The following is a 26,982-nucleotide window of genomic DNA, read 5'->3' as shown; positions in this document are numbered from 1 at the left end:
GGCCATCAATGAGCAGGAGTTGAAAATGAATTTTAAGTTTAAAAATTTTAGAAATATATTTAATTTTTTGTTTTTTTTTTTTTTTAGGGTCACACCCACAGCACATGGAAGTTCCCAGACTAGGGGTCAAATCAGAGTTGCAGGTGCCAGCCTAAATTACAGCCAGAGCATTGCAGGATCTGAGCCGCACCTGTGACCAACACCCACTCAGGCAACACCAGATTCCCAACTCATTGAGTGGGGCCAGGGCTCAGACCTGCATCCCCATGGATACTAGTTGTGTTCATTACCTCTGAGCCACAACAGGAACTCTGAAATATGCTTAATTTTTAAAATCAGCCAGAAGTACATAAAGTTCCCAAAATAAAAAATACATATATATTTATTTAAAAATATTACCAGGTAGACGTCCCTGTTAGCAAACAAATAATCCACACTCATTATAGGTCCATTGACAGCCCCCACCCCAGGAATACATTCTTTTTCCTTTAAAATCCCAAGACATCAATTGCTGCCCTTCAGGTGCTCAGCCCACAAGAAGAATGGATTCCTAGTGGTTCTGCCAGGGACATGAAGCATGGAGAAGGTAAGGGGCAGGAACGGGCCTCCTAGAGCCTAAGCCTCCAGCCTGGGCCACACTAGGGATGCATCCTTGAACGAAGACATCCTAAGGCAACATCTGCTTACAGTCCTGATTCTAAATTGACCCACTGCCTTTAGGCTGCCCCCCTATTAATGCACAGTGACAGCCGAATTTAACTACTTTTCACTTCAGCTCAGCACCAAGGCCTTAGTAGAAATAATCCTTTTATCTCCCAATAAAGGAGAATTACTGGCATTTTATAGCTGAGCTCACTTTGAAGAGCCATCTTTAGGAGCTGGAGGCTTTGCATTTCCTAGAGCGGTCAGATTAAAGATGGTTTTCACTGAGCTCATTGGGAGAGCGAAGGGCACGAGTTGATTAAATTGTCACCAGTTGCCCTGTGGAAAGTACTGCAGGTTTCTATTTTAAATAGATTTCAGAGCCCAAATGTCATTCTTGAGAAGTTTTCTGAAAAACCAGCTAAGTTTTCAGAGCCATACTGGGGGTTTTTTTGTTTTGTCTTTTGTCTTTTTAGGGCCACACCAGCTGCATATGGAGGTTCCCAGGCTAGGGGTCGGACAGGAGCTATAGCCACTGGCCTACACCACAGCTACAGAAGCACCAGATCCAAGCCACATCTGCGACCCTCACCACAGCTCACGGAGACCCCTGACACTCAACCCACTGAGTGAGGGAGGCCAGGGATGGAACTTGCATCCTCATGGATGCTAGGCAGATTTGTTTCCACTGAGCCACGACGGGAACTCGAGAGCCATACTGTGTAGAAATCAGCTATTACTCCAGAAAATGGAGATACTCTGAAAAGATACAGTTTCATCTGCTGTCTTTTTTACTTGTCTCCCATGTGTATCATCCCATCCTGATAGATTTTTGAGGCATCTAATTCCTATATTCAGATAACTTTGTACAATAGCCTACGTAAATGTAGTAATACCGTCTGTTCACCTCCATAAAGGCAGCTCATATTCCTCCTGAAATACTGTTATAAAACCTCATTTATCCCAACTAATAAGTGGACTGACATTCTCAGCGTGGGGCTTGGCATCTTGAATACATTACTTTATTTTAATCCTCAAAGTCACTCTGTGAGTTTGCTGTTTTGTGCTTCATTTTTGAAAGTGGGAAACTGAGGCTGAAAACAGCGGGCAACTTGCCTAAGGTGACACAGCTAGTAGTAAGTTGTAAAGCTGGAGCGTGTATTCAAGCCTGACCCTAACGTCTGGGTTTCTCCCAAGATACCACATTGGAAATGCAGAGTTTTCAACCATGGCACTCTCAGTGTTTTGGGCTGGACAAGTCTTTTTGTGAGGGGCCGTCCGGGGCATTCCTGCCTCTGCCCACCTGAGGCCAGTAGCACTCCCCCAACCACTGTGACAACCAAAAATGTGGACAGACATTGCCAAATATAACCCCAGGGCACAATACTGCCCCTGGTTGAGAATCACTGCTGTAAATGCTTCTGAAGCATTTGCCTCCTTAACGCCACTGAAGTTTTGTGGTTCCATGAAATGCACAGAATAATGTGAAAGCCCTAATAGTGCCTATGAGTGGCCTTACAGGGTAGTCGTTCAGAAATAAGAAATCAATTATAATTAGCATTTCAGCTCACTGAACATAAAAAAAGCCCCTTATCTCCATTATTCCTGCTAACAGTCTGTCCTCTCCAATGGGTAAGTGTTTCCGCTGTAAAAACACTCAGAAGCTTCGATGGCGTGCGGCTGCCTCAGAAATTCAGCCTGAGCCTCAGGGCGACATTCAAGGTCTTCCCACTTTGGCCTCAGCTCTTCTCCCCACCCTCAAACCCAGCATCCTTTGCAGGATCCTGCCAAGCGAGGTGACTCACTGAGGTCCAAACACTCCCCACATTTCCTGGTTTCTGTGTCTTGGCTGAGGACGACATCTTTCCCAGGTCCACGCCCCCAGCTCTGCCTTAGGAAGCAGCCTTGGCCACGCGGCCTCCTCTGGCTCATGGTAGAGGGATGGCTCCCTTCTTCCTCCAGAGATAGTTTTTGGGTTTTGTCTCTCTCATCTCACGCAGCCTTGTGCGGAGTATGTGATCTTTCCTGCTGGACTGAAAGTTCCTAGTGGAGAGGAACTCTGTTTTAGCCTATTTTGTTCAGCCTTTATCTCTTAGCAGGTGTGCTTTGCCTGCTGCATTGGTCTGGAATGGCTTGGAGAGGGGTAGAATAAATAGTGCAAAGGTAAATGGCACACCAGTTTCCCTGAGGATTTCCATACATTCAAATGTGAAACCAGAGCAATGTCGTCAGGACAAGGGAACACAGCAGGTGGCCTCCAGGGTACAACCGCCCTTCCACATACGACTCAGGCACCCTCGGGGGCCCCTGACCTGGGCCACCACTAGGGCTGTGCCCCTTGAGCCATAATCAGATTAGTGGCACCCAGCTGAGGGTGTGTGGGGCTGGCATTCCCCCCTACCCACCGCACTGAGGGTATGCTCTGGGCAGGGCTGCAGACCTTCAGACGGAGGGCCCCTTTCACAAAGGCACCATATGGGCTGGAAGGAGCCCTGTCAATAAAAACTCTTCCACAGCATGAAGGTACCTGTCTCCAACATCTCCATCCCCCAATTTCTCCATCTATCTACTCCTACCAAGAACGACTGCACTGACTGCTGCCCATCCTAATCAACAGGTATTGTACCACCACTTCTCGACTAGAGACAGGTTTATAATAATTCATCTGACAAATATTTATTAACCATTCGTTTTAAGTTTAGAGGATACGGAAGTAAAGAAAACAAAGTTCCTGTCTCCATCAAGCTTACATTCTAGTGGATTCTTATATTCACCCTCGCATGTTTACTGTCAAACAACCACCCACATAGGATTAAAGTTATATCCAGGCTCTTACTGGGGACAGGTTTTTATTATATCCTTGGCTTAAGTGTTTGTTGAGGGTAGAGTTTCTGAGTTAGATGAGTAAGTGAGTCTGTGGTCACGTGGCTAATTCTAGCTTCAGCTGGTGGAGGGCATCCAGCCAAGCCTCCTGAGAGAGTCTGGATGTCCCAATGCATTTGCGTTTTACATTAAGTTGCAAACTGAGCAGTTTTCAGCATCTAACCCAGAGCTGTCTTTACTCTGAAAATGACCAAGGGGGTTCTTCCTGGGCATAGGGGAGCAGAATGTAAGTGGTCCCAATCAGCTGCGACGTTCTAACCTGCACGGTCCCTCCTTGTGTATCTGCAGATGGAAAGCTGTGCACCAGTTACAACCGAGGGCTCATCTCAAAGGCAAAAATCAAAGCTATCAAGTACAGCATAGTCATCATTCTCGGTAAGCAACATCCCCCTCATCAGCCACGTCTCCAGGCCCTTCCTCTGCTCGGCCCCTTGCTCTTTCTATAACAGTCACATTGGTTTCCCTGCTGTTCCTTCAAAGCGTCACTGTTTCCCCCACCTGAAATGCTCTGCCTTCAGATGGTGGCATGGCTTGTCCCTCATGTCACTTTGGTTTCCAGCAACACTGCCTCTTCGGAAAGGCCTCCTTGACAAGTTTTAAATAGCTCTCCTGTGGTTTTCACCCTGTCTTATACTTCTTCATAGTTCTATTCTATCTGATAGTATAGGTATAGTATATCTTATATATACTGACTTGCTTATTGTCTGTCTCCCTTACTGGCATCAGAAAACCATGAGAGCAATGACTTTTGCTTTTGTTTTCCTTACATTATTATCACCAAGCCTTTAAATAGGGTCCCATACAACCTAGATGCTTAATTAATTTCGGTTGAATGGATGAACAAAGATATGCAAGAAAGAAAGGGATTTGTGTGATTTCCTTTCTATTCAGCTCAAGTACTACCCCTCCCACCCCCTCTTGCAGCTCTTAGGAGCTCTAGGAAAGCGTGGCTCTCATGTTAGTTCTGCTAGTACTAAGACATCCATCTCACCTTTCCAACGCGCAACTGCAAAATACCAAACAGACCACATGCAGTGTGACTCAGCCAGAAGAACATCATGACAAAACAACTCTGCGGGCAGACCTGAGGATAGAGTGTATACCACCCACTGGGGCTCAAAATCTTTCCAAGAAGCTTCTGAAGTAGATCAAAGCTTACCTTGCCATCTCAATCAGAAGCTCAGACACATAGCCCTGGATGCTGAGTCAGGAAACCTACCTCTTTAGTCAGAGACTAGGAATGTCCACAAGGAGGTCCACCAGCGTCAAGAGCCCAATCAGACCAAAATGGCCCTTACTACAATAAATATTTGGTAATGTCCTTTACCATCTGGAAATGAAATGTATACATAAAGCTATCCACCTAATTTTTAAAAGCTCAATATATCATAAAGGGGACATAGAAAGAAAACAATTTATCATAAAATAATACAGATGTCAACATAAATATTTGGGCACAGCCACACTAGTAGAATAATGAAGTAGTCAGCTAGACAGAGTAACAGGTACAAATGAAAACCAATGCAGGTGTGTTTTCATGGAGACATAAAAAATAAAACAGTGTTGCTGTCAGTGACTTTATTTTACCAACAGGTGAACAAATGCTGCTAGTTCCAAATTAAACAAAGTAATCTTTCCTCTATGTGCAAGGGAATTGCATTTCTGGAAAATTCAATATTGATTTAAAATACTGTGTTCATATATAAAATAGATTTAGGTTTCTAGACTGGGGTACTTATAAACAGTGCTCTCTGCTACATCAATGTCCAAGTGGGCATTCAAAGGGTGGGTGGGACATGGGGGGCGGGGGGGGGGACTGCCTGCATCATGCAGGAGGACTGGTATTTCCAGGAAAACAAGAACCCCCAACACACACAAAGACATAAACATAAATTTTCAAAATCCCCCCACCCTGCAAAGGAAACTTTGCCTCTCAATGCCCCAGAACTACTACTCTGGGCCAGTACCTGGCTTCACAACCAGAGCCCAGAATGTTCAGTGGTCTTCGTGTTTGAGTTGTTCCCTTGTAATAGATTGCCAAGGTCTTGGGGGGAAAAAACATGTGTCTGCCCAAGAGTAATGGAAGAACGTTTGTTCCTGCAGGCAAATGGTGAAGGAAGCCTGACTCCTCTGAGGAAAAAATCTTATGGGTGAGAAAGAGGGAGAAGGAAGCTGGAGAGGACATGGCAAGGAAGTAGGAGAGCATGTGTGTGGGTGTCCAGTTGACCCCAAGAAGGTTTATCTCTGTGGGTATTAGTCTGGGTTATCCAAAGAAATAAGAGCTAGTATCTGTGTAAAGAGATTTATTATATAAGCAGCTGGCTCACCTGATTGTGGAGCTGAGAAGAGCTGATGGTAGACCCAGGAGAGCCAATGGTAGAAGTTCAGTCTGAATCGGTGTGAAGGCAAAAGAAGACCAAAGTCCTGGCTGCAAGACTCCCTTCTCATCAGCCTCTTCACTCTTTTCAAGCTTTTGGGGGACAGAATGAGGCTCACTCCACAGGGGAGGACAGTCTGCTTTCCTTAGTGTGCAAATTCACATGCTCATCTCCTCCAGAAACAGCCTCACAGAAACAACCAGAAATAATATTTAACCAAATGTCTCAGAGTCCCTGAAACCAGATAAGGTGACACATAAATTGGTCATTACACTCTGGGTCTCCATTTCCAATCCTCGGGATTTGAATTTAAACAGAATCGGAGTCTCATATACACACCAACTGATTTGGGATATAGAGTGGGTGTTTTCTGGAGTGGCTGACCTAGAAATGGGAAAAAAAACTTAGAATCTTGTGACTGAGCCAGGCTGTGTTTTGAAACACTAGGTACCACCCCTTCCCTTCGCCATACCCCCCAACAAGGAGTTGCTATCTTGGCAAAGTGCCCTCTGTTCTGTCTTTCCCCATAGAGTCTCCAAAGAGTGTTGCTGGTTTTTCTTTCACACTGTGTAGAATGAGAGGCTAAGGCCATGCTGAAATATTCCCAGCCTTTCAATAAAAAGTCACAACAATGGTCAAATGAGACCCCCCCTTTTACAGATAAATAAGCTCCAGCAAATTCACTCAATTTTAGAAATGTACCTGTGGGATGTGTATGCATGTATGTGTATGTATTTAAGTAAACATGATGCTTAACTGTTCTAAATATTTCTGAGAGATCCCAGGTACGAAGGAAACTCTTAGTTGAAGCTCCAGTCAAGGCCAACACAGAGGGGCCCCTGGGCTGCGGGCTGCTCTGGTGCTAATGGCTTTCTTCTCCCCAGCCTTCATCTGCTGTTGGAGTCCGTACTTCCTCTTCGACATTTTGGACAATTTCAGCCTCCTTCCAAACACCAAGGACCGTTTCTACGCCTCTGTGATCATTCAGAACCTTCCGGCCCTGAACAGTGCCATCAACCCCCTCATCTACTGTGTTTTCAGCAGCTCTATCTGCTTCCCCTGTGGGTAAGGGGCATTCCTGCCCAGGTCAGACAGGAGGATGGCCACTGCGCTCAGCTCTGCTGTGTGTCTTCCTCATGCCAGAGCTTCCTTGCAGGTTATGGATGAGACACTCAAGGGTCAAAAGGGGTCTGCTAGTGTGACAAATTCAAAGCCACACCCTAGCCATGGCTCATGCTCTTCCTCCTCTACCACATCACTCCTATAGCAACCATCCTAATCAGGTCACATGTGGAAGACCCTTTTGTTTGTTTGTTTGTTTACAGTTCAAAACTTCTCCACATGAGTTGCTTCAAAACAATGCTGTGGTGATAGCAGGACAAGAAGCATTACTATCGTTTTACAGATAAATTAAGCCTCCCAAGGCTAAGTGGCATTATTGAGATTATATGAATAATTAGTTGCAGAGCTGAAATTAGATCCCTCCCACAACTGCTCAGTCATTTTGCTGTTTTTCAGCTGTTTTACTGCATAAGCTTCAGGGAGTAGGTGGAAAAACCCATAGGAGAGAGAATCGTAGAATGGTTTCAGGTTTGGGTTTGAGGCTACCACTGCGGATTCATAGCTACATGTGACCTAGAGAAAGTTATTTAACTTCCATAAACCTCAATTTCCTCACCTGTACAATGAGGTTAATAGCCATGCCTACCCCTTGGTCAGTGATGTCTCTGTCCATTGGGCTCTGGTGCTGACCAGGTGGGAAGGAAGGCTGTGAATGGGGGGAAGGAAGCAGAGGGGTACTGCATGTAAAGTGTTTAGCACAGTGTCTGATCCTTAAAACATCCTCCATAACTGTGATCTCTTAACATCCCTACTCTCCTTTGCATCGGGTCAAATTATTTTCCTTTCCTGCTCTGTTCTTTCTGTAGGGAGCAAAGATCACGGGACTCCAGAATGACATGTCGGGAAAGAATTGAGAGGCATGAGATGCAGGTTCTTTCCAAGCCAGAATTCATGTAGACCCTGGAGCAGTGGTAGTGCTAGGCTGAGCCCTACCAGCTTTCCTGGGTCCTGATCACCACCTTGGGTATGTGCACAAAAGACTGAGCCAACTTCTCCACCCTGCATTTTTCATCCCTTGGGGCAAATGTCCTAATCAGTGTGTGTTACCTGCTTGGCAAGTGCTGGCCAACATGAAGCCATGAACTGTTCAGCCAGCCAGGAAAGGCGCTCCTTCCTTCCCTGCTCCGAGCTGTCTGTCTGACTGGTCAGCACCAGAATCAATGGACAGAGACATCGCTAGCCCAGGGTCCAGACTTGGGCAAGCAGAGGGAACTAAAGAAGCATGGTGGTATGTGTTTCTTATAATTACAATTTAAGAAGTAAATAAAAGGCTTACCTGGTCCTAGATTTTCCTGCCATTTTCGGATTGAAGGTTCATTAGTAGTAGTCAAAGAGATGTTTGTCCTTGAAATGCCAACAAATTCATTTTCAGGCATTGGCACTTTGCGTCTCCTCTGCAGATGGAGTTGCTTGGCAGTTGGATGTGTTGGTAGAAGCCAACCTCGTGGTCCCATTGTATCAACAAATGATTTGTAGGAAGAATACAAATGCTGGTCCTCCAGAGCAAGGTCGAAAGTAAGGGGTACTTTCTCTGGTAGGAAAAAAAAATAGTGCAAAAAGTCATGGGTCCCTGACTCTGAGAGTTGGGTTTCACACACGTCTTTTTTGGTTCTCCGAAGGCTACTCCTTTTGCATTCTACATTCAGGCCACTCTGGGCTCCATGCCTCACACTCCAGGAACACTTCTCTCTTTTCTGTTGGGAGTTGAATTCCTATGGCTTTTCCAGGCATGATGTTTCTGTAAGATCTTTATCGTTTTTGCATGTTGCAGCCATTGTCTACCCAACACCTTGGCCAGGAAGTGCTGGTGCAGCTTATTTTGACAAGTCTGGAGTTTGGTATTTGTATGCATAATCCAAGTGAAATATGACTAAATGTTTTCTAGTCAATTTTTACCATCAGATTTTTCCATAAGTGGAAGTAGAATAATTTAATTTTATTATATATACATCCCCACCCACGGCACTGGGATGCGCGTGAGCGCCTTATTTTTAGCCTCACATACATTCTTGACATTAAAATCTCCTTGACAAAATCCTCCTTCCCAGAATTATTCTGAGTTTAATTTTTTTTTCCTACTGCTAGTGGAGTTATTAAAATCTGCAGTATATTTTAATAGCCTTCCATTCCTCACTATGGTGTCAACTCAAAGACTTCATGTTTAAGGTCACAGTGGCATTTTTCCCATAAACTCTCTTTTCAATTCCATCTGACCTTAGGAAAGTAGCGCTTAGGCAGAAATCAGACTCCTCAGTCACCATCTCTCTGCGAATTATTTTCTGAATTTGAGGAGACTGAATAATCTAGTTGTATGTCCACAGAACTGTCTCAGGCTGCCTTCCTTTCTGTCCAATCAGCTAAACGTGAGTAACCCTGGAAGGCCTGAGTGGTTGAGAAGTGCTTTTTGACATTTCACTTTCAATCAAGATCTGCCACAGAAGACCCACAGAATCATTGCTAAAATAACTGCCTGCATGGGAGCCAATTAACAGAGCAAAATCTGGCAGGTATCCTAGATGGTAAAATGGGAGGCCTGGGTTCTCTTGACAGAGGCTTTCAATCTCTGTCAAGCTCTGATCTGCAAAAGACATTACATGCCTACCTCATCCTTCAATAGACCCTGAAAGCTAAGGAGAAATTCGAGTGAGGGGCATTGTGGTCTTTAAAAACCATGAATGCAGTTCTGTAGTTGTTGTGTCTCCCATTCCCACTGAAGACTAGAGATCAGTTAAGATAATGGTAAGGTTGCTGCAGGATAACCTGCCATTAAAACGAAACTTGCTTCATATTGGTGTGGATTCTGGAATCCTCATTTTCATGTATTTGCTGAACTTGAGGAAACATGATTTATGCATTGCGGAACACTGGTTATTACTAGCCTTATGACTGTGGGCAAATTATTTAATGTTTCTGAGCATCCACTGTCTCGTCTGTAAGATGGGAACAAAATAAGCCTGGAATAGAGGGTCTTGTAGGTTCTTTACAGATACAGGTTCTGAGATTGGAACAGCTTGAATCACATCCAGAGAGGCAAGAGTTTCTGGAATCCTTTCCCCAGGTGACCAATGACTCTATGACTCAAAGCTGAGTTATGTGCTCTTTAGAAGGTATAACTTCCCCACCTATCATCATGCAGTCAGAAAAACATCATTTCCCAAACGCAAAATACAGACTGAGCTCTTGGAGAAAGTGAGCAGCTTAGTGTTGTGATGTTACTGTTTGTAGCCTTGGATGCTCAAGTGGGGTCAGAGAAGCCAGCAGGGTGCTATATAAATAAAGGGGCTTACTCCCCACACCAAGATGTCAAAGATGCCTATGGCTGTATTATCACAGCTTCAGGCATAGGTGAAAATTTAGGATAATGAGAATAGGTGTGTTAAACATATTTATCCATGTTGGAGTAAATGAGTGTATCCATTTTACTGAACTAAATTAAATATGAATGGTAAAAACTTCTCTGCTTTCAGGGCTTGAGTGGAGCATAATTTAATGGAAGTTTAATTTTGTCAAGCAACACCTCCCACATTCCCCCCACCCCCAGAAACTGGTAGTACCTTTTTTAATGGCTTTCATTTGTGACTAATTATGAGAAAAAGTATCCCTTTTCAACCAAACATGCATCTTAACCTTTCTTCATCACTTCATTTGGACAACTCTGCACATCCACATAGAAAGGACTTTGCCTCTTCCTTTTGCATCCGGTGTCAAAAGGGACCATAAGCCTGGATCTTCTGGGAAGATAGGAAAACAAAAGTATTTTTAGCAGGAGATAAAATGGTTCTGCTCTTCTAGAATCATCTTAGGTAAGCTAAGGCCTGATGGCAACTACAGTTCTTTCATCATCATCTGGTTATACCTCACTTTATAGGCAGATCTGCCGGTGCTCCCTGCAGCTTTTCAACTGCACTTGATTCAAAGGAGATGACCTGTTTAGGTGCTGACCTCCTTGCTTTTGAAAACCTGAAAAACCCATGCCTCATTTCTCTGTGACTCAATCTTAGCAATGCATTATCCTCATCAGGGCTAGTTTGGTTAACATTTTAAAAGTGCAGTTACATGCATGCAGAATGTTAGATGAACAGAGGCTTGGTTAGTGTAGTCTCGTTTTCAGACTGCTCAGAGTCCTTCCTAGGAGGTTACAAGGAGGTGATTCAGGATTCATATTCATACATACAACAATGGTGTGTGCATGTGTGTATATAATACATGTATACATACATGCATATATATACATACATGCATATACACACACACACCATAGACATATATGTGTAAGAGGTATATATATTATACATACATAAGTCTAGGGGAAACTGAAGAAAGTTAAATTGCTTAAGTCCTTGAATTACCGGAATAAATATGGAATACATATTACCATTAGACATTGATATACCAAAAATGCATGGTTTTTTTGTTTTTGTCTTTTTGCCTTTTCTAGAGCCGCTCCCACGGCATATGGAGGTTCCCCGGCTAGGGGTCTAATTGGAGCTGTAACCACCGGCCTACGCCAGAGACACAGCAACTTGGGATCCGAGCCACATCTGCAACCTACACCACAGCTCACAGCAACGCCAGATCCTTAACCCACTGAGCAAGGCCAGGGACGGACCGCAGCCTCATGGTTCCTAGTTGGATTCGTTAACCACTGAGCCACGACGGGAACTCCCAAAAATGCATGTTTTAATTTTAATAATGCATGTTGTAATCACTAAAATAACAGAAATAAAGAAGTACATAATTTCAAAACTAAAAGAGAAGAAAAATAAATGATAAAATCATTCAAGCAGTCCAAAAGAAGGCAAGAAAAGAGAGAAACAGGAACACAAACAGCTGGGACAAAAAGAAAGCATACGGGAAGATGCTAGATTTTTATCCAAATATATCAGTAACTGCAATAATGTAGACCAGCAGCTGCAGCTTCAATTCAATCCCTAGTCCCAGAACTTCCATAAAAAAGTCCAGTAGGAATTTTGTAGAGCTTGACAAAGTGCCTCTAAAATTTATATAGAAGTGCAGAAGGCCAAAATTAGCCAGGACACTCTTGCCTAAAAAGAAGAAAATGGAAATGTTTGATCAACCAGATACCAAATCTTATCACAAAGCCATAACAATAAAGGTCATGGCATCGTGTCAAAGTAGACAAATTAACAAATACAACAGAAAAAGATGCCCACATATAGGAAAACTTGATTTATCTCAGGGGTAGCATTGCAGAGGAATGGGAAGAGTGTTCCTTTCAATACATAATGCAAGGACAATTGGGCATTTACGTGGGGAAAAAAGTGAAAATGAATGCCTAGTGGATTATATACATAACTGGTTCCAGGTGGATTATGGATCTAACTGCTTGAGACACAACACCTTGAAAAAATAATGTAGTAGAATATCTTTAAATTCTACTCTAAATTTAATCTCTGACCAGGGGAAGAGTTCATTAAACAAAATACAAAAACTACTGCTTTAAGGGAAAAGACTGATAAATTTGATGACCTAAAATTAGAAACTCTGTTCATCAAAATACATCATAAAAAGACTGAAAAGGCAAGCTATAGAATGGGAAATGATATTTGTAAATGATCTAGTATTTAGAATATATAAAAACTCATGTACATCAGTAATAAAAAACAATAGCAGACCAAAAATATGCAAGACTTAACTTCAGAACAGAGATTTTCCAAATGGCTTTTAAACATAAAATTATGTTAAATCTCATTAAAAGTCAGGGATAAGTAAATTAAACTACAATCAGATACTAATATGCACCCACCAGATTGGCAAAAGTTAAAAACTCTGACAATATCAAGTGTTGATGAGAATGTGGAGCATCAGAAATTCTTTTTGTCCTGGTGGTTAAATAATTGGTAGAACCATTCCAGCTTTTTACTAATAAAATTAAGGATGCATATACCCTGTTACCTTGAAATTCCATTCCTGAGTACAGATACTACAGAAGATTGTAGTTATGTGCACCTTGATATATATGAAAAAATATTCATAATAGCATTGATTGTAAGAACCCCAATTGGAGGCAAAACAAATGCCCGCTAGCGCAATAGAAAAATAGATTATTGGGAGTTCCCGTTGTGGCTCAGCGGTAACGAACCCTACTAGTATCCATGAGGATGAGGGTTTGATCCCTGGCCTCGCTCAGTGGGTTAAGGAGCCGGCCTTGCCATGAGCTGTGGTGTAGGTCACAGATGCAGCTCAGATCTGCGTTGCTGTGGCTGTGGCATAGGCTGCAGCTCCGATTCTACCCCTAGCTCAGGAACTTCCAAATGTTGCAGGTGTGGCCCTAAAAAGACCAGAGGAAAAAAAGAAAAAGAAAAAGAAAAATAGATTATGGTATATTTCATACAGAATACTTTACAGCAACAAAAATGACCAAAAATAAACCACCACAGCTGCTTACCACAACATGAAAAAAAAAAAATCTTTAAAATCATAGTATAAAAGTAAAGGCAGATACCAAAAGATATGGTATGATCTCATTTATATAAAATTCAAAACCAGCCAAAATTAGACTATTGTATTTGGGGATGTGCACTCAGGTGATAAAATTCTAAAGCACAGCAGGGAAATCACTTTTCATAAAAGCCAAGATTGAGGCACCTTTGTGGGAAGGGAGAGACTGTGCTGGGAACAGGAGCGGCTGGCAGGCTTCTACTGCTTGCTCTGGGTGGCAGTCACAAGGGTGTTCACTTTCTAATTACTCATTAAGCTATATATGTATGTTTTGTGCACTTTTATGAATGTGTCTTATATTTCACAGTAAAGAGAGTTTCTAAAACTGTATTTTTAAAAAGCCATTTAGAACCATTATCCTGGAAGCAGTGCAGAGAAGGGAGCCAGACTGGAAACAGGGAGGTGAACAATTGGGACTCAGTTACATACAAAGAACAGCAGAGATGAGATGGCTGAAAGATCCTTCTGGGTTCCTTCTCTGCATTCCAAACCAACGTGTATCATTAGCATGCAGTAATAGGAATATTGATGCCAACATTTTTCAAAATCTGCAGAAATGTCTTGGCTCCTCCACAGAACCTTGGGCGTCAGTTCAGCAGAAATCAATGTCTGGCTTCTGTTCTCTTGTTACCTATTGAGGGGGCCTGGAGCCCTTAGGATTTTACCCCTGGCCTCCCATCTCCATGCCCTTCCAAAGAGTCTCCTCCTCCTTGTCCCATCCTTCCTGCCCTTCCTCATCCCTCACCTATAGTTGGGAGATAATACACCTGCTAAGATGTTGCTCCCAGAGCACAGCTGAATCATTCCTCCAGAGAGGATTTCAGGAATATGGGAATATTTGAGATAGTGCTGTCCTGTCCTCTGAGAACTAATGGACCAAAAGTGGGTTTGGGGCCCTTGGGAGGTGGCTGGGAGAAACATTTTGGGCCAAAAGCATTAACTCAACTCCTAACAACTTGACAGGGTTTAAGAAGACTGAAAATGGTCCCAAACCTGACTGCATCACAGAATCACCCAGGGGGTTAGGAAAAAGGTACAGATTTCGAGATCTCCAGCCCCTGCTCACTGGGTTCTGGGTAGAACCTGAAAATCTGTGTGTGCAACAAGCAACTCTGGCAATCCTGGTGCAGGGGGTTCTGGCACAACTCTTCAATGGGCCAGTATTTGGCAGCTAGCAGTCAAAAGCAGGCCGGGTCATCGGAGCCCAAGTTTCTCAGGGCCATTTTCCCTCATCTCCGTCCAGCTGCCCTAGGTCCAACTTGAGGACAAGTGTGTTCTAAGAATTCAACTTTATCACCTTGCAACTCTCCAGATATCTGTTAGGTAAACCCAGAACATCTCCAATTTTTTCTTTCTGCTTTGGACTAAATAGTTTCCCCCCAAGAAGACAGATTCTAATATAAATTAGCTCTGCATGCAGGTAGTTACCCAAAAGAAAGTCAAGTAGGGAAGGATGGCCAGGTGTTTATGAGAGGTCTGGGGACAAGGAAGGATGCCCTGAAGGGATGTTTTGGGGTATCACATCAAAAACTCTTGAGAGCAGTCTTTCTTAAAAGTTTGGTGTCAGGATCCCTTATGCTTGTTTATGTGCATTATACCCACAAATATTCACTGCATTAAAAATTAAAAGTGAAAAAATGTTTAATATTTACTTTTAAGTTCATTTATAAATAACAATAATAAACTCATTACATATTGACATAAATATCTTCTATATGGAAAGTAACTGGATTTCCAGCCTCAAAAAAAATTAGCAAGAAGAGCGACTTGTTTTATCTTTCTGCAAATCTCTTTAAGTTTGGCTTAATAGAAGACAGCTGGATTTTCAGATCTTCTGCATTCAATCTGTGGCAATATGTTGTTTTGATAGAAATATATAAAGAAAATCAGGCTTCACACAAATATGTAGTTAGGGAAAAAAAGGAGTATTTTAATCTGCTTCTGCACTCAATCTGTTGTGATATTCCATGCCATGTAACCTCTGGAAAATTCCACTGTACACATGAGAAAACGAAAATTAAAAGGCCAAAAAACAGGCTAGTGCTACTATGAAAATAGTTTCGAACTCACAGACCCTCCTGAAAGGTTCTCTCCACCCACGGGGTTCTGGACCACACTTTGAGGACTGCTGCCTTAAAAAAAAAAAAAAAACAGTGTGCACATTTGTTTGCCAATAGCAGCAGCTATTGCTTTAATCCTGCTGTCTTGGCTGCAAAGCTAAGGCAGGGTGAAGTGGGTAGGCTAACAGACCATATGTATCTGTTTGCAAAGCTGGCTAAAGCACTAATTATAGGCAATTATGATTGAGACTTTGCTCCAAGATGACACCTCAGCAGGTAAACTTAGTGATTAAACTTGCCTCTGCTGGGGGCCAGAACCCATAGTCCTATTCATACAAGATGCTCAGGCCATGTCCAGGACTGGGAACGAGCGGTTGCTTGGGCTGAGAAACAGAAAGGTCACTATTCATCTCAAAAGCTATGGCACTGATAGCGTTCTGAGTGTACAAACGGTTCTCCTCGTTTGCCTACTGTACCTGATAAGTGAGCCTACCCAGACCACACTGTTTACCACTGTGGCTGCCAACCTATCTATCCTTATTTCTTGCACCATTCTGTGTTTTTCTTGGCTCCAGCATTTATCACCTTCCAATATATGGTATAATGTACTTATTGTGTTTATTGTTTATTGCCTGCATTTCCTATGAGACAAAAATGGCTGTACCCCCAGGACCAGAACAGCACTTGGAATAGAGTAGTCTGATAAATATGAGTGAACTAGTAAGATTTACAGATGAAGGAGCAGAGGAGAGTATCGGCAGCCTGAAGCAGCCTGTACCCAAGAGAAGGGGAAGGCTGAGCTCAGTATGCCATTTATTCTCTCCGAATTCATGACACAGATTAGGTCATTTCTTCCCCTTGGGGCAACCTGAGAACAAATAAAAGTTGAAAATGAAACATCAGAAATATTTTCCCCAATTGTTTGTTTCCCACAGTTTGTGCTACACTATGAAGCCCTGTGGTCAACCAGGGGTATGGTGATCCTCAGTTCAGGAGATCAGAAGTTCTGTTAAGACCTTTCTGCTCCTCTTCCATCAGGCACTCCCCCAGTGCCATTTGCTGCATCTGCATTTTTATTTTTTTGTCTCTCTTTTTGTCTTTTTAGGGCCGCACCGGCGGCATATGGAGGTTCCCAGGCTAGGGGTCCAATTGGAGCTGTTGCTGCTGGCCTATGCCAGAGCCAAGGCAATGCCAGATTCGAGTCATGTCTGCAACCTACACCACAGCTCATGGCAATGCTGGATTGAACCCGAAACCTCATGGTTCCTAGTTGGATTTGTTTCCGCTGTGCCACCATGGGATCTAAACTCTTTATGTCCCTACTGTTTCTTAGCTCTAAGCCTACCCTCCACTTTACTTTATGGATCCTCCTGGGAGCACGGATGGACAAGTTAGAATTGATTCCCAGAGGGCTCTTAGGTGGGCCAGGAAATCTCCACCAATTAAATCTACTACATGGCTGGAAATTCCCTGTTCCATATCTCTTCCTAATGATGTGCTTCTACACAGCCCAAGAGAGGTACAGTGATGATAGAGTCCAGTTCAACACACACAGTATAGGTTTATACCTGTTGTTCCAGCATCATTATTAATAGAGCCTCTTTCTCTCTCAAAACTATCCTAGTTTGGGTGATAAATTATACTGTCACTCTAAATATAGATCATTCTGTGTTCTACAAAGAAATTAAATGATGTTAAACTACTCCAGCAATAAAATACTAATTATAAGATGTTCCAAGTTTGTATATCAGCCCCTTCTCATCATGAATTTTCTGGGGAGAAATTAAAGTTTCATGATTAAAGTCAATGATTAAGTCAAAGTCCAAAGATATTAAATTCCAAAAGATTTAATATCCCAAATCATATTTTCTTCCTCTTATGATTTAAAGTGCAAAGAAAATTAGAGTCCAATCCCCCTCCTGATTTTTTATTCAACTCCTATATTTTCTTTCTCAATGTTCCAAGGACTTGCACCAAATGTTGGCACTGAGGGGTCCAAAAATAGCCTCTCCCCCATGAGGGCTTTGAACAGATTACAAAATAAAACAAAGAATGACAGAATGACAGAGGTTAAGACAACACCCTCATTAATCATGAATGTAACCTGTACCTAAGGCAAGAGAGCCTGTAATAATAATAATATGAACAATGAACTCTAGAATTAGGCTTTCCCACAGTGGCATGTACAGCTACTGCTAATATCTGTACAGACCCCTTCTGCTGGACCACACTAGACATTTCTCAGCTTCCCTCACAGGTAACTTTGACCATACGAGTTGCGGACAGTGGCTCATGAGAAAAGTTATGCGCACCATTTTAGCATGATCCATAAAAACTTTCCATGAGTGTTTCTCACGCTCCCCGCAACCCCATCTGCAGGTTGAATGGAGAAGACTTTGAGGAGTTAGGAAAGGGTGAAGCTAAGACACTTCTGGAAGTTGTTTCTTGCCGTGCTTAGGTTATCCTGCCTGATACACCCACCAAGTTCCCAGAAGCACTGACCCAGGACAGGTTTTCCTACAGTGGAGAGTTAGCTGCTTCTGAACCCTGCCTATGGCTGGAGCCCAAGGTTGAGAGGGCTGAGTTGTGCTGAGCATGCTCAGTATTGTCCATCTTCAAACCAATCAGATTAAGCCCCAACAGGTGGGCCTGAGGGCGCCTCTTTCCAGAGATTAAAGTGATCACGCCTCCTCGTGGAAGGAAGTGTCTCCCCACCAAAAGGGTGTTTTCTTTTTGTGCACCACCTATTTGACCTCTAACAATCTTCCCTTTGCTCCTCATCCGGGTTCTACCAGCTCTTTCCCTGGACCCTGTCCTAACTTCCTCGGGTGTGAAATGGAGGAGAACTATCTATGCTTCTCTCTCGTGACTAGCCTGTGGAGGCCAGCCAAACAGTCCTCCTTGGACAAAGCTCAGTGAAAGTTAAAGAACAAATCCTTCTTGACCTCTCCTTCCACCTGGTCTAGATCCCAGAGTCTACAAAGGGTCATTCTCATTAGATATAACAGATCCTGGGCACATTTCTTTTTTCTTTTACTTTTTCTTTTTTTTTTTTCTTTTTTTTTTTTTTTAAGAATAGTGGCATTTGGGAGTTCCCGTCGTGGCGCAGTGGTTAACGAATCCGACTAGGAACCATGAGGTTGCGGGTTCGGTCCCTGCCCTTGCTCAGTGGGTTAACGATCCGGCGTTGCCGTGAGCTGTGGTGTAGGTTGCAGACGCGGCTCGGATCCCGCGTTGCTGTGGCTCTGGCGTAGGCCGGTGGCTACAGCTCCGATTCAACCCCTAGCCTGGGAACCTCCATATGCCGCGGGAGCGGCCCAAGAAATAGCAACAACAACAACAACAACAACAAAAGACAAAAAGACAAAAAGACAAAAAAAAAAAAAAAAAGAATAGTGGCATTTGCTTACAAATCATCAGCTTCTTTCTGAGGGAGGCTTGTGCCCTCAACAACCCCATGCCGCAGAGTCCACCTGCCCTGGAGACCACCTCCCTTCTCTTGAAATGTGGACAGAAAAGCTCAGATCCTCACCGTAGCAGGAATAATGCTGGCATGGGCGTGCTTTAGTGTGCTTGCTATGCCCACAGTCTTTTCTGAAAGACACTGTCCTGCATAGCCCTTAATACTCAGGCCAGTATTCAGTCCCATGCAGCCCAGCACCTTCCGGCCAAAGCAGATTAGACCAAGGCAGATCCCCAATCCATGATGACTCAGCCACAGGATGGTCAGCAAACTATGGCCAAGGGACTGAGTTATTTAGTAAGAATTGAAACCCAAATTTCATATGATTCAAATGGGAGAGGGCACAATGGACTGTTTCAAACTCATAAGACACAGGACCCATGAGGAAACAGAGGAAGTTGACTGACTGAAAAAGGACAATGGTGCCGTTGTACAGAGAAATGCAACTGGAGAGAGGAGAGGGGACAGAGGCCAGAGGGAGAGAGAGAGAGAACAGTTGGGAAGAACCCACCCATGGCGATATCTGGGATCCTGACAGTTGTTCAGTTCCTTCTACGCCTGTCCTTATACTAACCTCCTTTTTCCTTGACCTGACTTGACTGCATCACTGTATCTTGTCTGACTAGAACGATTCATTTCCATAATTGTTATCAGACTGTGATGAGTGATCCCCTAGAAAACCATGAACATGTGAGCTTCTTCTTCCTGCCTACCTGTCAGATGCCTTGAGCTACTAACTTTGGGAAGAAGCTATGAATGCATAATAAAGACTTCAGCAAGATTGAGACTTTGGAAAGAAAGGAGACTAAGATAGGTGCATCTTTGCTTCGTTTAGGTTATTAAGAGGTTCAGGGTGAAGGAGACATCCTTGGAGAAACACATTCCAGTCCCCAAGACCCACATCTATCACAGCTGTGGAGGACCATCAGCTTTCCTCCTGGACGTTTACCACGTCACTCAAGGAGCAACAAAAGACTTTGATCAGGAAAAAGTCACTGCGGACATCAGTGGAACTTCTTCAGGGAGCAGTGTTACTTAAGAACTTACAGAGCAAGTAGCTCCCCATGCCCGACATCATCCTTATAGCATAGTGTCCTCAGCCTGGTTCCAGAAGAAGTCCAGAATAGTCTCACATGCAGTAAGGGAGTCCGGTTATATAAAAGAGACACTCTGAAATCTGTGGAATGAATAAACTAATGAGGCACATCTATCCCAGGTGGAGAAAGCCTGCCAGTTTGATTAAAAATTTCCAGCCTTTAAAATTTATAGCAGGGGCAGCTACCATATATTGAATTATCTCAATCCCCTTCCCCCAAAACAAAGAAGTTGGTGAGGACATCAAATGAGATGAATCTAGGACTGCCAGTTCAAATCAGCCAAATAGCCACATCATCTGGTCCACGTTAGAGTATTATTCAATAAGTCTCTGGTGAATTTCCTTTATTAAAGAGCAAGGAGTCAGCAGGAGGAAGGCGGGGGGTATGCTGGAAGTGAAAGTGAGGAGGGGTCTGGAACCCCTTCTCATCCTCCACTAGAAAGCTGGGGAGAGTGGAAGCAGCAGCACTCCCCTCAGGACCCCCACCCGGCGCCCTGTAGTGCTTCCTTATACCTGCCTGGCCTATTGGTCTCTGAATAGCTCTGACCCAGCTGGGGAGAAAGTTGGGTCTGGGAATTTCAGCATCCCTGACCAATGAGAGTTGAGGGTCCCTCAGCAGAGAGTAATCCCCCAAGTCAAAGGAAGGGAATGAGATCAAAACATAAAGCTCACTACACACGCAGTATAAATCCTGGCAGGGCCCACTTCTGGGACACAGTGGCATCTACACTTGTCCAGCAGATGGGTGAGGGTAAGCCCACTCTTGGCATGAGAGAGAGAGAGAACTTGCAATAAAGGGGAAGAGCGGGGCACATGGCATGGCCCAGTAAGACAAGCCTGGTTCTTCAGAGCAGAGAGGCGACTTGGAGTACCGTGCTATCCATCGCTGTGCTTGCCCCCTTGGCAACTCGAGTTTAAACTCGTCAGAGCTGTCAAAATAGAATACATATGGGGCAAGAGGTAGTGCCAGTCCTCAAATCGCCAAAGGCCGGGGTGGGTGTGGCCAGGACAAGAAGGGGCCGTGGCTGCAACCCCAAGCCTGCTTGAAGGAAGCAGGGGCTCTGGGCAGCATTGAAACCAACGCTCTTGAGGAACTGGAAAGACCTCACAGGAAGCTCATTCTGTGCAGCATCTGGGGCCAGTTCTGAGGAAGTGAGTCCCACATAATGACCACGGAAAGAGCGCCCATCTTGCCACCCTCCAAGACTGGGCTGACAGAGTACGGCAGCAGGCAGAACTGTTCCTGAACACGACCAGGTGAAGGCAGGAATCAGCGAAATGTGGATTGGACAACAAAACAATTCAAGTGAAACAATAAAGTCATTCAAGGGGTGAAAACACAGGCCCAGTCATTCACAGTGCTTGAAAGTGATTATTCTCAAATGCAAATTTAGTGACATCAGATCCCGTTTAAAATCGCTGCCTTTTCTCCATTCCCACACACCCTGCCTTAGCTCAGACCATAATTAACTACTGCTCGGATAATTACCATAGTCTTCTAACTGCCACCAGACGTACCTCGCACCCCCCGCCCCCCTCAACCGCTTCTGGGAATCACGCCTTGAGCCTTTCTTAGGCAGTGGTCCTGGCAGGGCCGGGGGTGGCAGTGTGTATTAGTTGATGGGCAACAGAAAGTGAGGTCTTTCTGAAGGAGAACTCACAATTTTTGTGCCAAGTATGCTGGGGATGTTCTCACGCTGCATTTTATTTAATGGTATTGTCATATCCCCTCATGAGGCAAATGTCAGTATCCGCATTTTGCAGACATGGAAAGTGAGACTCGGAGATGCCCAGCCACAGAGCCCGAGTGGGGTGTGGGATTTGAAGTTGGGCTTTCTGACATCTTGTCTCATGGTGTCATCCAGTTGTAATGTTTCCCTGCCCCCTGTGCCCTCTTCTTTCTCTCTTCTCCTCAAAATCCCAGTTAAGCATTTATTGATCTGGCTATCAACATCTCTTTCTTGACCCGCTGTGGCCTATGACCTTACCAGTCCTGTCACCTTCTGTCCCACCTGCCCTTTGCCCCTTCATCTCCTCCTCCCCTCCCAAGACCCCATCAGAGTTTGCTAGAGCTTTGCCCCATTTTCTTGAGATGAATAGACCTCGGCACGTCCAAGGCCCACAGCATTTCAGAGGAAGGTGGTGGGGCCCAGGCAGGGGCCATGTGAACAAAGGCGGTTATAATAGTGCTTTCAGGGCTGGACTAAGCGTGGCATGAACACAATGCCTTGCATTTTGCCTTTTAAGCATTCTCTGGCCTATCTGGCTGGTTCCTGCCATTGAAATCCTGCAACACTCGTAAATAAAGAGCCACTGTGTTTCTTTCCCAAACAGAACTGGGCCTGCCATTCCTAATACAGATAGTACCTTGCCTTTTTAGTCAGTATTTGCAGTGCTGGTCCTTATTCTCCCCTAATAATAGCAGCCAGGTGTCGCCAAGAACAGGGGCCAGCATGGCTGGAGGCCTCCAGGAAGCACTAGGGCTTGGTGCCCTCTTGGAGAATGGTTTAAACTTGGGATCTCCAGGCCAATCCAATGATGGAGCTGCAGGGCCTGGTCTTCTCACTGGGTCTCTCAGTGGTGTGCCTGACCTTGCAGCCTCTGCTCTCATCCCTGGAAGCAGACCCTTGAGTGTGAGGCACAGAAAGCACTACGCTCTTCGTTATCCCTTAGCACAGAGCTTCGGTGTATATAGGAATCCCCTGGGGTCTTGCGAAAACGCCAAGTCTGGATTCAGACTGAGATTCTGCGTTTCTTACAAGCTGCCAGGTGAGACTAACGTTGCTGGTCTGAGACCATGTTTTTACTCACAAGGACTGAGAGACTTGCTCAGCCCCCAGGGGCAGGATCAGAGCTGACATCCGAAGGGCATCTGTGAGGCTGTGAGGAACTGCTCGGCTGGAGCCAGCCAGGATGTCACAGTCCCCTCCTAGCAGATTCCCAGACGTAGCAGCAGGTCTAGCCCTCAGGAAAGAGTCGAAGAGGATGAAAGAAATCATCAGAGATGCTCATAAGGAAAAAAAGCACATCTGTGGTAGCATGAGTTGCAAAGTGAGAAACAGGGTGAGAGGTGGACCACATGTTGTGTGAGGAGTTACCACACAGAAGACAATCCGAGTCCCTACTGATTGCAATAAACCTTTCTTCTTTCTTTCCTGGCGTCCTCTCTTCCCTGTCAACCCAGGAGGCTGACTCTGTGATGCCCTCACAGAGAAAGCCAGAAATGTGGCCAGTCTTCCTGCCTCCTCTGCTCTCATCACATGCTGCAGGTGGCCCTGGGCCCTCTGTCACTTTGACGGCATATGACGGCACACGGACACCAGTGGCTCTGAAAATGGGTCACAGAAGGTTTGGCTGTGTCACAACCACCAGGGAGGCTTGTAAAATGCAGATTCTATTTTTTTTTTTTTTTTTTTTTTTTTTTTTTTTTTTTTTTTTTTTTTGTAAAAAGGCAGAGTTCTGAACCTAGAAATTCTGACGCAGCAATATGTGGGGAAAAAACCCAGAAATTTGTGAAGAGGTTTAAGTTCTCCAGGCTATTATGAAGCACAGTCAAACTTGAAAAGTTCTGATTTCCACAAAATCATACTACTATCCAACTATTTAAAATGCTGTTAACAAAAGGTATTTAAATGCCAATATTAGAAACAGTATAACTCCAACTGTGTGTACATGCTTTGTAGTATATAATAAACGGTATAACTCCTGTATATATTTTATAAATACATACATACATATGTAAGATACATAGATGTATAGGTATGTGGGTGGCAGGAAGCTTGGCTTATAGGGTTTTCTCTTCTTCCTTCTTCCGCTTTACTCCTGCTCTCCACCCATACTGCCCAAAAGACAGGGGTGACCACAGGCCCCGTCCCTGTGTACATGTCTGATGACAATCGTTCTGGACTAGAGACAACAAGGGGTGGGGTCAGGAGGCCCTGGAGAAACACACTGTGCCCAGGCCCAGCCTCACCGCTGACACGCTGGGCAACGGACTTCTGCGCCCTAGGTCCCCGTCTGTAAAAAGAGGCTATTGAGGGCCTTGTTTGGGAGAGTGTTGTGTCCCTGACACGAAGCACGATGTAGGTGTTCGATAAGATGTTCTCTTTTCAGACCTCTTCACTGAGATTGCCTGTAAATTTGATTCTAGTTAAGGCTTCAGGGCATTCACTAACACCTTCCCACCTACGTGAGAGGTACAGACAGTCTTCTCTGCATCAGCACTAAATTCATGAACCTGTCCCAGGCCCAGGTCCCCAGGGTCGGAGGCCACTGTCCACTCAGACTTTGCCCCTGGGCGTCCTCTTGGAAGAAGAAAGGGGGGTTCTCTGTCATCCTCCCTCCAACACATGCATTCCCTTCCGCTCACCCCCACTCAGAGCATTCGGTCTTGGGGTCTGCGTCTGTGTTGAAATGTGCCCAGCATTTGTTTCAGTCAGGTATGCTAAGACCTCTAGACACAGACAGGGACTGTCACAAAGGAAGACATGTACACACAGAGATCCCTAGAGGCAGCAGGCACACCATGCCAGGTCATGCAGGGCCACGTTAGAAGCACCAGGATAGGTCAGGAGGCAAACAAGGTGAGAGAGGAGAGCACGGCTCAGAATGTTTATTGGGGTTTTCTCAGAAGGGATGGGCCAGGTAGGGTAGGTACACTGCGTAAGCGTAGGAGAGACTTCCTCAGGCTCTGAGCCGTGGGGGTGGTCTCTAGGTGTCCGGCACCTGCTCTTGGATGGTTGAGAGCAGGAGTGCGAGAGGTTGATAAAGGAGATGATGGGGGTGTGGGTCTGGGTTGGTTGGTTTGTCTGTCAAAGGCACACTCCTGGGAGGTCATTTGCTACCTCTAGGAATGAGCTGGCCCAGGAAGGGGCGGTCTATTCCAGAATCAAGGTCCCAAATGCCACAGCATCAAGAATACAAATAATTTTAAAATACTGTCAACACAGCTTTGCATAACCAACCCTCAAAAATGCCAGTAAGGTCTTTAAATGACACCGAGAAAAATCAATTGCAGGGTTAAAAAGTTTTGTGTATTTTGGACAGTCTGTGACAGACTTCACAACCTCTTTAAATGACAACGCTCGTAATTTCAGGACCAACTTTACAAAGTATTTTCTTTTACTTATTTCCCTTCATTTAATTCCATACCCATTCAATAAGATAAGCTGTTGGTCCCCATTTGATGCCTGAAGAAATAGGCTGGTGAGGTGTTTGGGGTCAGGGGAGAGAAAAATAAGGGACAAGCTAATAAGCACTAAAGGGTAGACAGTGTTATCCTCATTTTACAGATGGGGACTTGGAGGCTCACAGAAATTAAGTGGCTGCAGTCAAGTCCAGAAGCTGAAGTAGCCCCCTGGGTTGGGCACTGAACCCACCCGGGTTGGATCTCAAAACCCATATCCTTTCCACTAGATTCACTGATTCAAGCAATAATGGTGAACCCCTGTGTGTTCCAAAGCTGAGCAAAATAGATGACATGTTCCCTGGTCTTGGGGAGCTTACAGAACAGCAGGGGGGAATATTAATCAATTAATCATCAGAAAATGTAAAATTAGAACTGTGTTAAATACTTTGGGGGAACGCTTCTATGGTACTGAGCCTACCTTCTCAGTCCCCGAATCTTTTACCCTACTGTATAAGGAGCTTTGCAGATATGATTAAGTTGATGATCTAAGAATGTGGAGATTGTGCTATATAGACAGGTAGGGCCAATGTCATCACAAGGGTCTCTACAGAGAGAGGCAGGAGGCTCAGAGTCTGTAGCAGAAGCAAAGGTTGGAGTGGAGTGGGATACAGGTGGCTTCTAGATTTTGAGAAAGACAAGGTAATAGATTTCTCCCTGAACCTTCCAGAAGGAACACAGCCCTGCTGACATCTTGGTTGTAAATTTCTGACTTCCAGAAGTTAAAAGAATAGATGTGCTTTTTATTTTTTAGAGCCACACCGAAGCACATGGAAATTCCCGGGCTAGGGGGTCCAATTGGAGCTGCAGCTGCCAGCCTACACCACAGCCACAGAAACACCAGATCAAAGCCACATCTGCGACCTACACCACAGCTCATGGCAATGCCAGGTCCTTAACCCACTGAGCAAGGCCAGGGGTCAAACCGGCATCCTCATGGATACTAGTTGGTGAGCCACAAAAGGAACTCACGCAATGTGTGTTGTTTTAAGCCACCACATTTGCAGTAATTTGTTGCAGAAGCTATAAGAAATGATTCACTCCCATATGGTTCAGGGAGGGTTGACGGGTGCACATGGGGGCTTTGGACTTTTGCCAAAACCTGAGGAAGCAATTTATGCTGAAAATGGCAACATCAGCACCTCCTGAGGTTCCCAGGCCACCTCTGGGTCATTCACCCACCTGGTAGAATGCTTTTTATGTTGCCAACAAGGACATCCATCAAGGTGGTGAGGCTAGTGTCCAGTCACAGCCCTTTGGCACCTCCTCCAGGTGGACAGCACTGTGTGTGTTAGAGTCAGAGGGCAGAGCCATTCCACCTGTCACCTGGCCTGTTAACTAAAGCGTGAACTGCTTCACCCTGGCACTTTGGGGACACTGGGGTCTGTTCTTTCCTGACTTTCACCCAGAAAGGAGAGAGAGCCAGGGAAAGTGAGTTCAGGCAGATCTTGGGATGAAGGAAGGCGCTTCTCCAGGCCCAGCCAGCTCTCTAGGCCAGCACCAGCAATACCACCCTGCCAATAGGCACTGCCAAACATGGCTGGCCTCCCAGACGCTTGCAAATTGAAGGTGAAGAGATAGGAGACCTCTGGCTGCCAGCAGGCGCCATTCCTCCACTCTGTATGTTCCATTCCCTTAATAAAAGCAATTTTCAAGCTACCTCCCTGCAGAGCATTAGTGTAACAAGCTGA

At 44.7% G+C, this 26,982-nt stretch overlaps 2 protein-coding genes across 16 annotated transcripts in view; one reads left to right on the top strand and one right to left on the bottom strand.

Moving 5' to 3' along the window:
* The window catches only part of NPSR1 (neuropeptide S receptor 1), a 270,293-nt gene extending 261,983 nt beyond the window's left edge, over positions 1-8,310 (top strand). Inside the window, 3 exon segments of the mRNA XM_021079326.1 lie at positions 3,814-3,900; positions 6,788-6,968; positions 7,832-8,310. Of these exon segments, the coding sequence (XP_020934985.1) occupies positions 3,814-3,900; positions 6,788-6,968; positions 7,832-7,922 (359 nt within the window). The 3' untranslated portion in view covers positions 7,923-8,310.
* Positions 1-26,982, bottom strand: part of DPY19L1 (dpy-19 like 1) — a 282,848-nt gene that overhangs the window by 133,382 nt on the left and 122,484 nt on the right. For 12 of the 15 annotated variants that reach the window (XM_021079309.1, XM_021079315.1, XM_021079319.1 and 9 more), the window contains 2 exons: positions 10,580-10,756; positions 5,853-8,556 (listed from right to left, as the gene is read on the bottom strand). The gene's annotated coding sequence lies outside the window, so the exon portion shown is untranslated. Of the gene's footprint in view, positions 1-4,744; positions 4,823-5,852; positions 8,557-10,579; positions 10,757-26,982 lie in introns of all 15 variants that reach the window. The other 3 variants (XM_021079323.1, XM_021079316.1, XM_021079317.1) reach the window with 3 other exon arrangements.

The sequence above is a fragment of the Sus scrofa genome, chromosome 18 (assembly GCF_000003025.6).
Source record: "Sus scrofa isolate TJ Tabasco breed Duroc chromosome 18, Sscrofa11.1, whole genome shotgun sequence".
Taxonomy (NCBI): Eukaryota; Metazoa; Chordata; class Mammalia; order Artiodactyla; family Suidae; genus Sus; species Sus scrofa.
The sequence above is the reverse complement of the archived record's forward strand: the minus strand, read 5'-3'. Positions and strand labels throughout refer to the sequence as shown.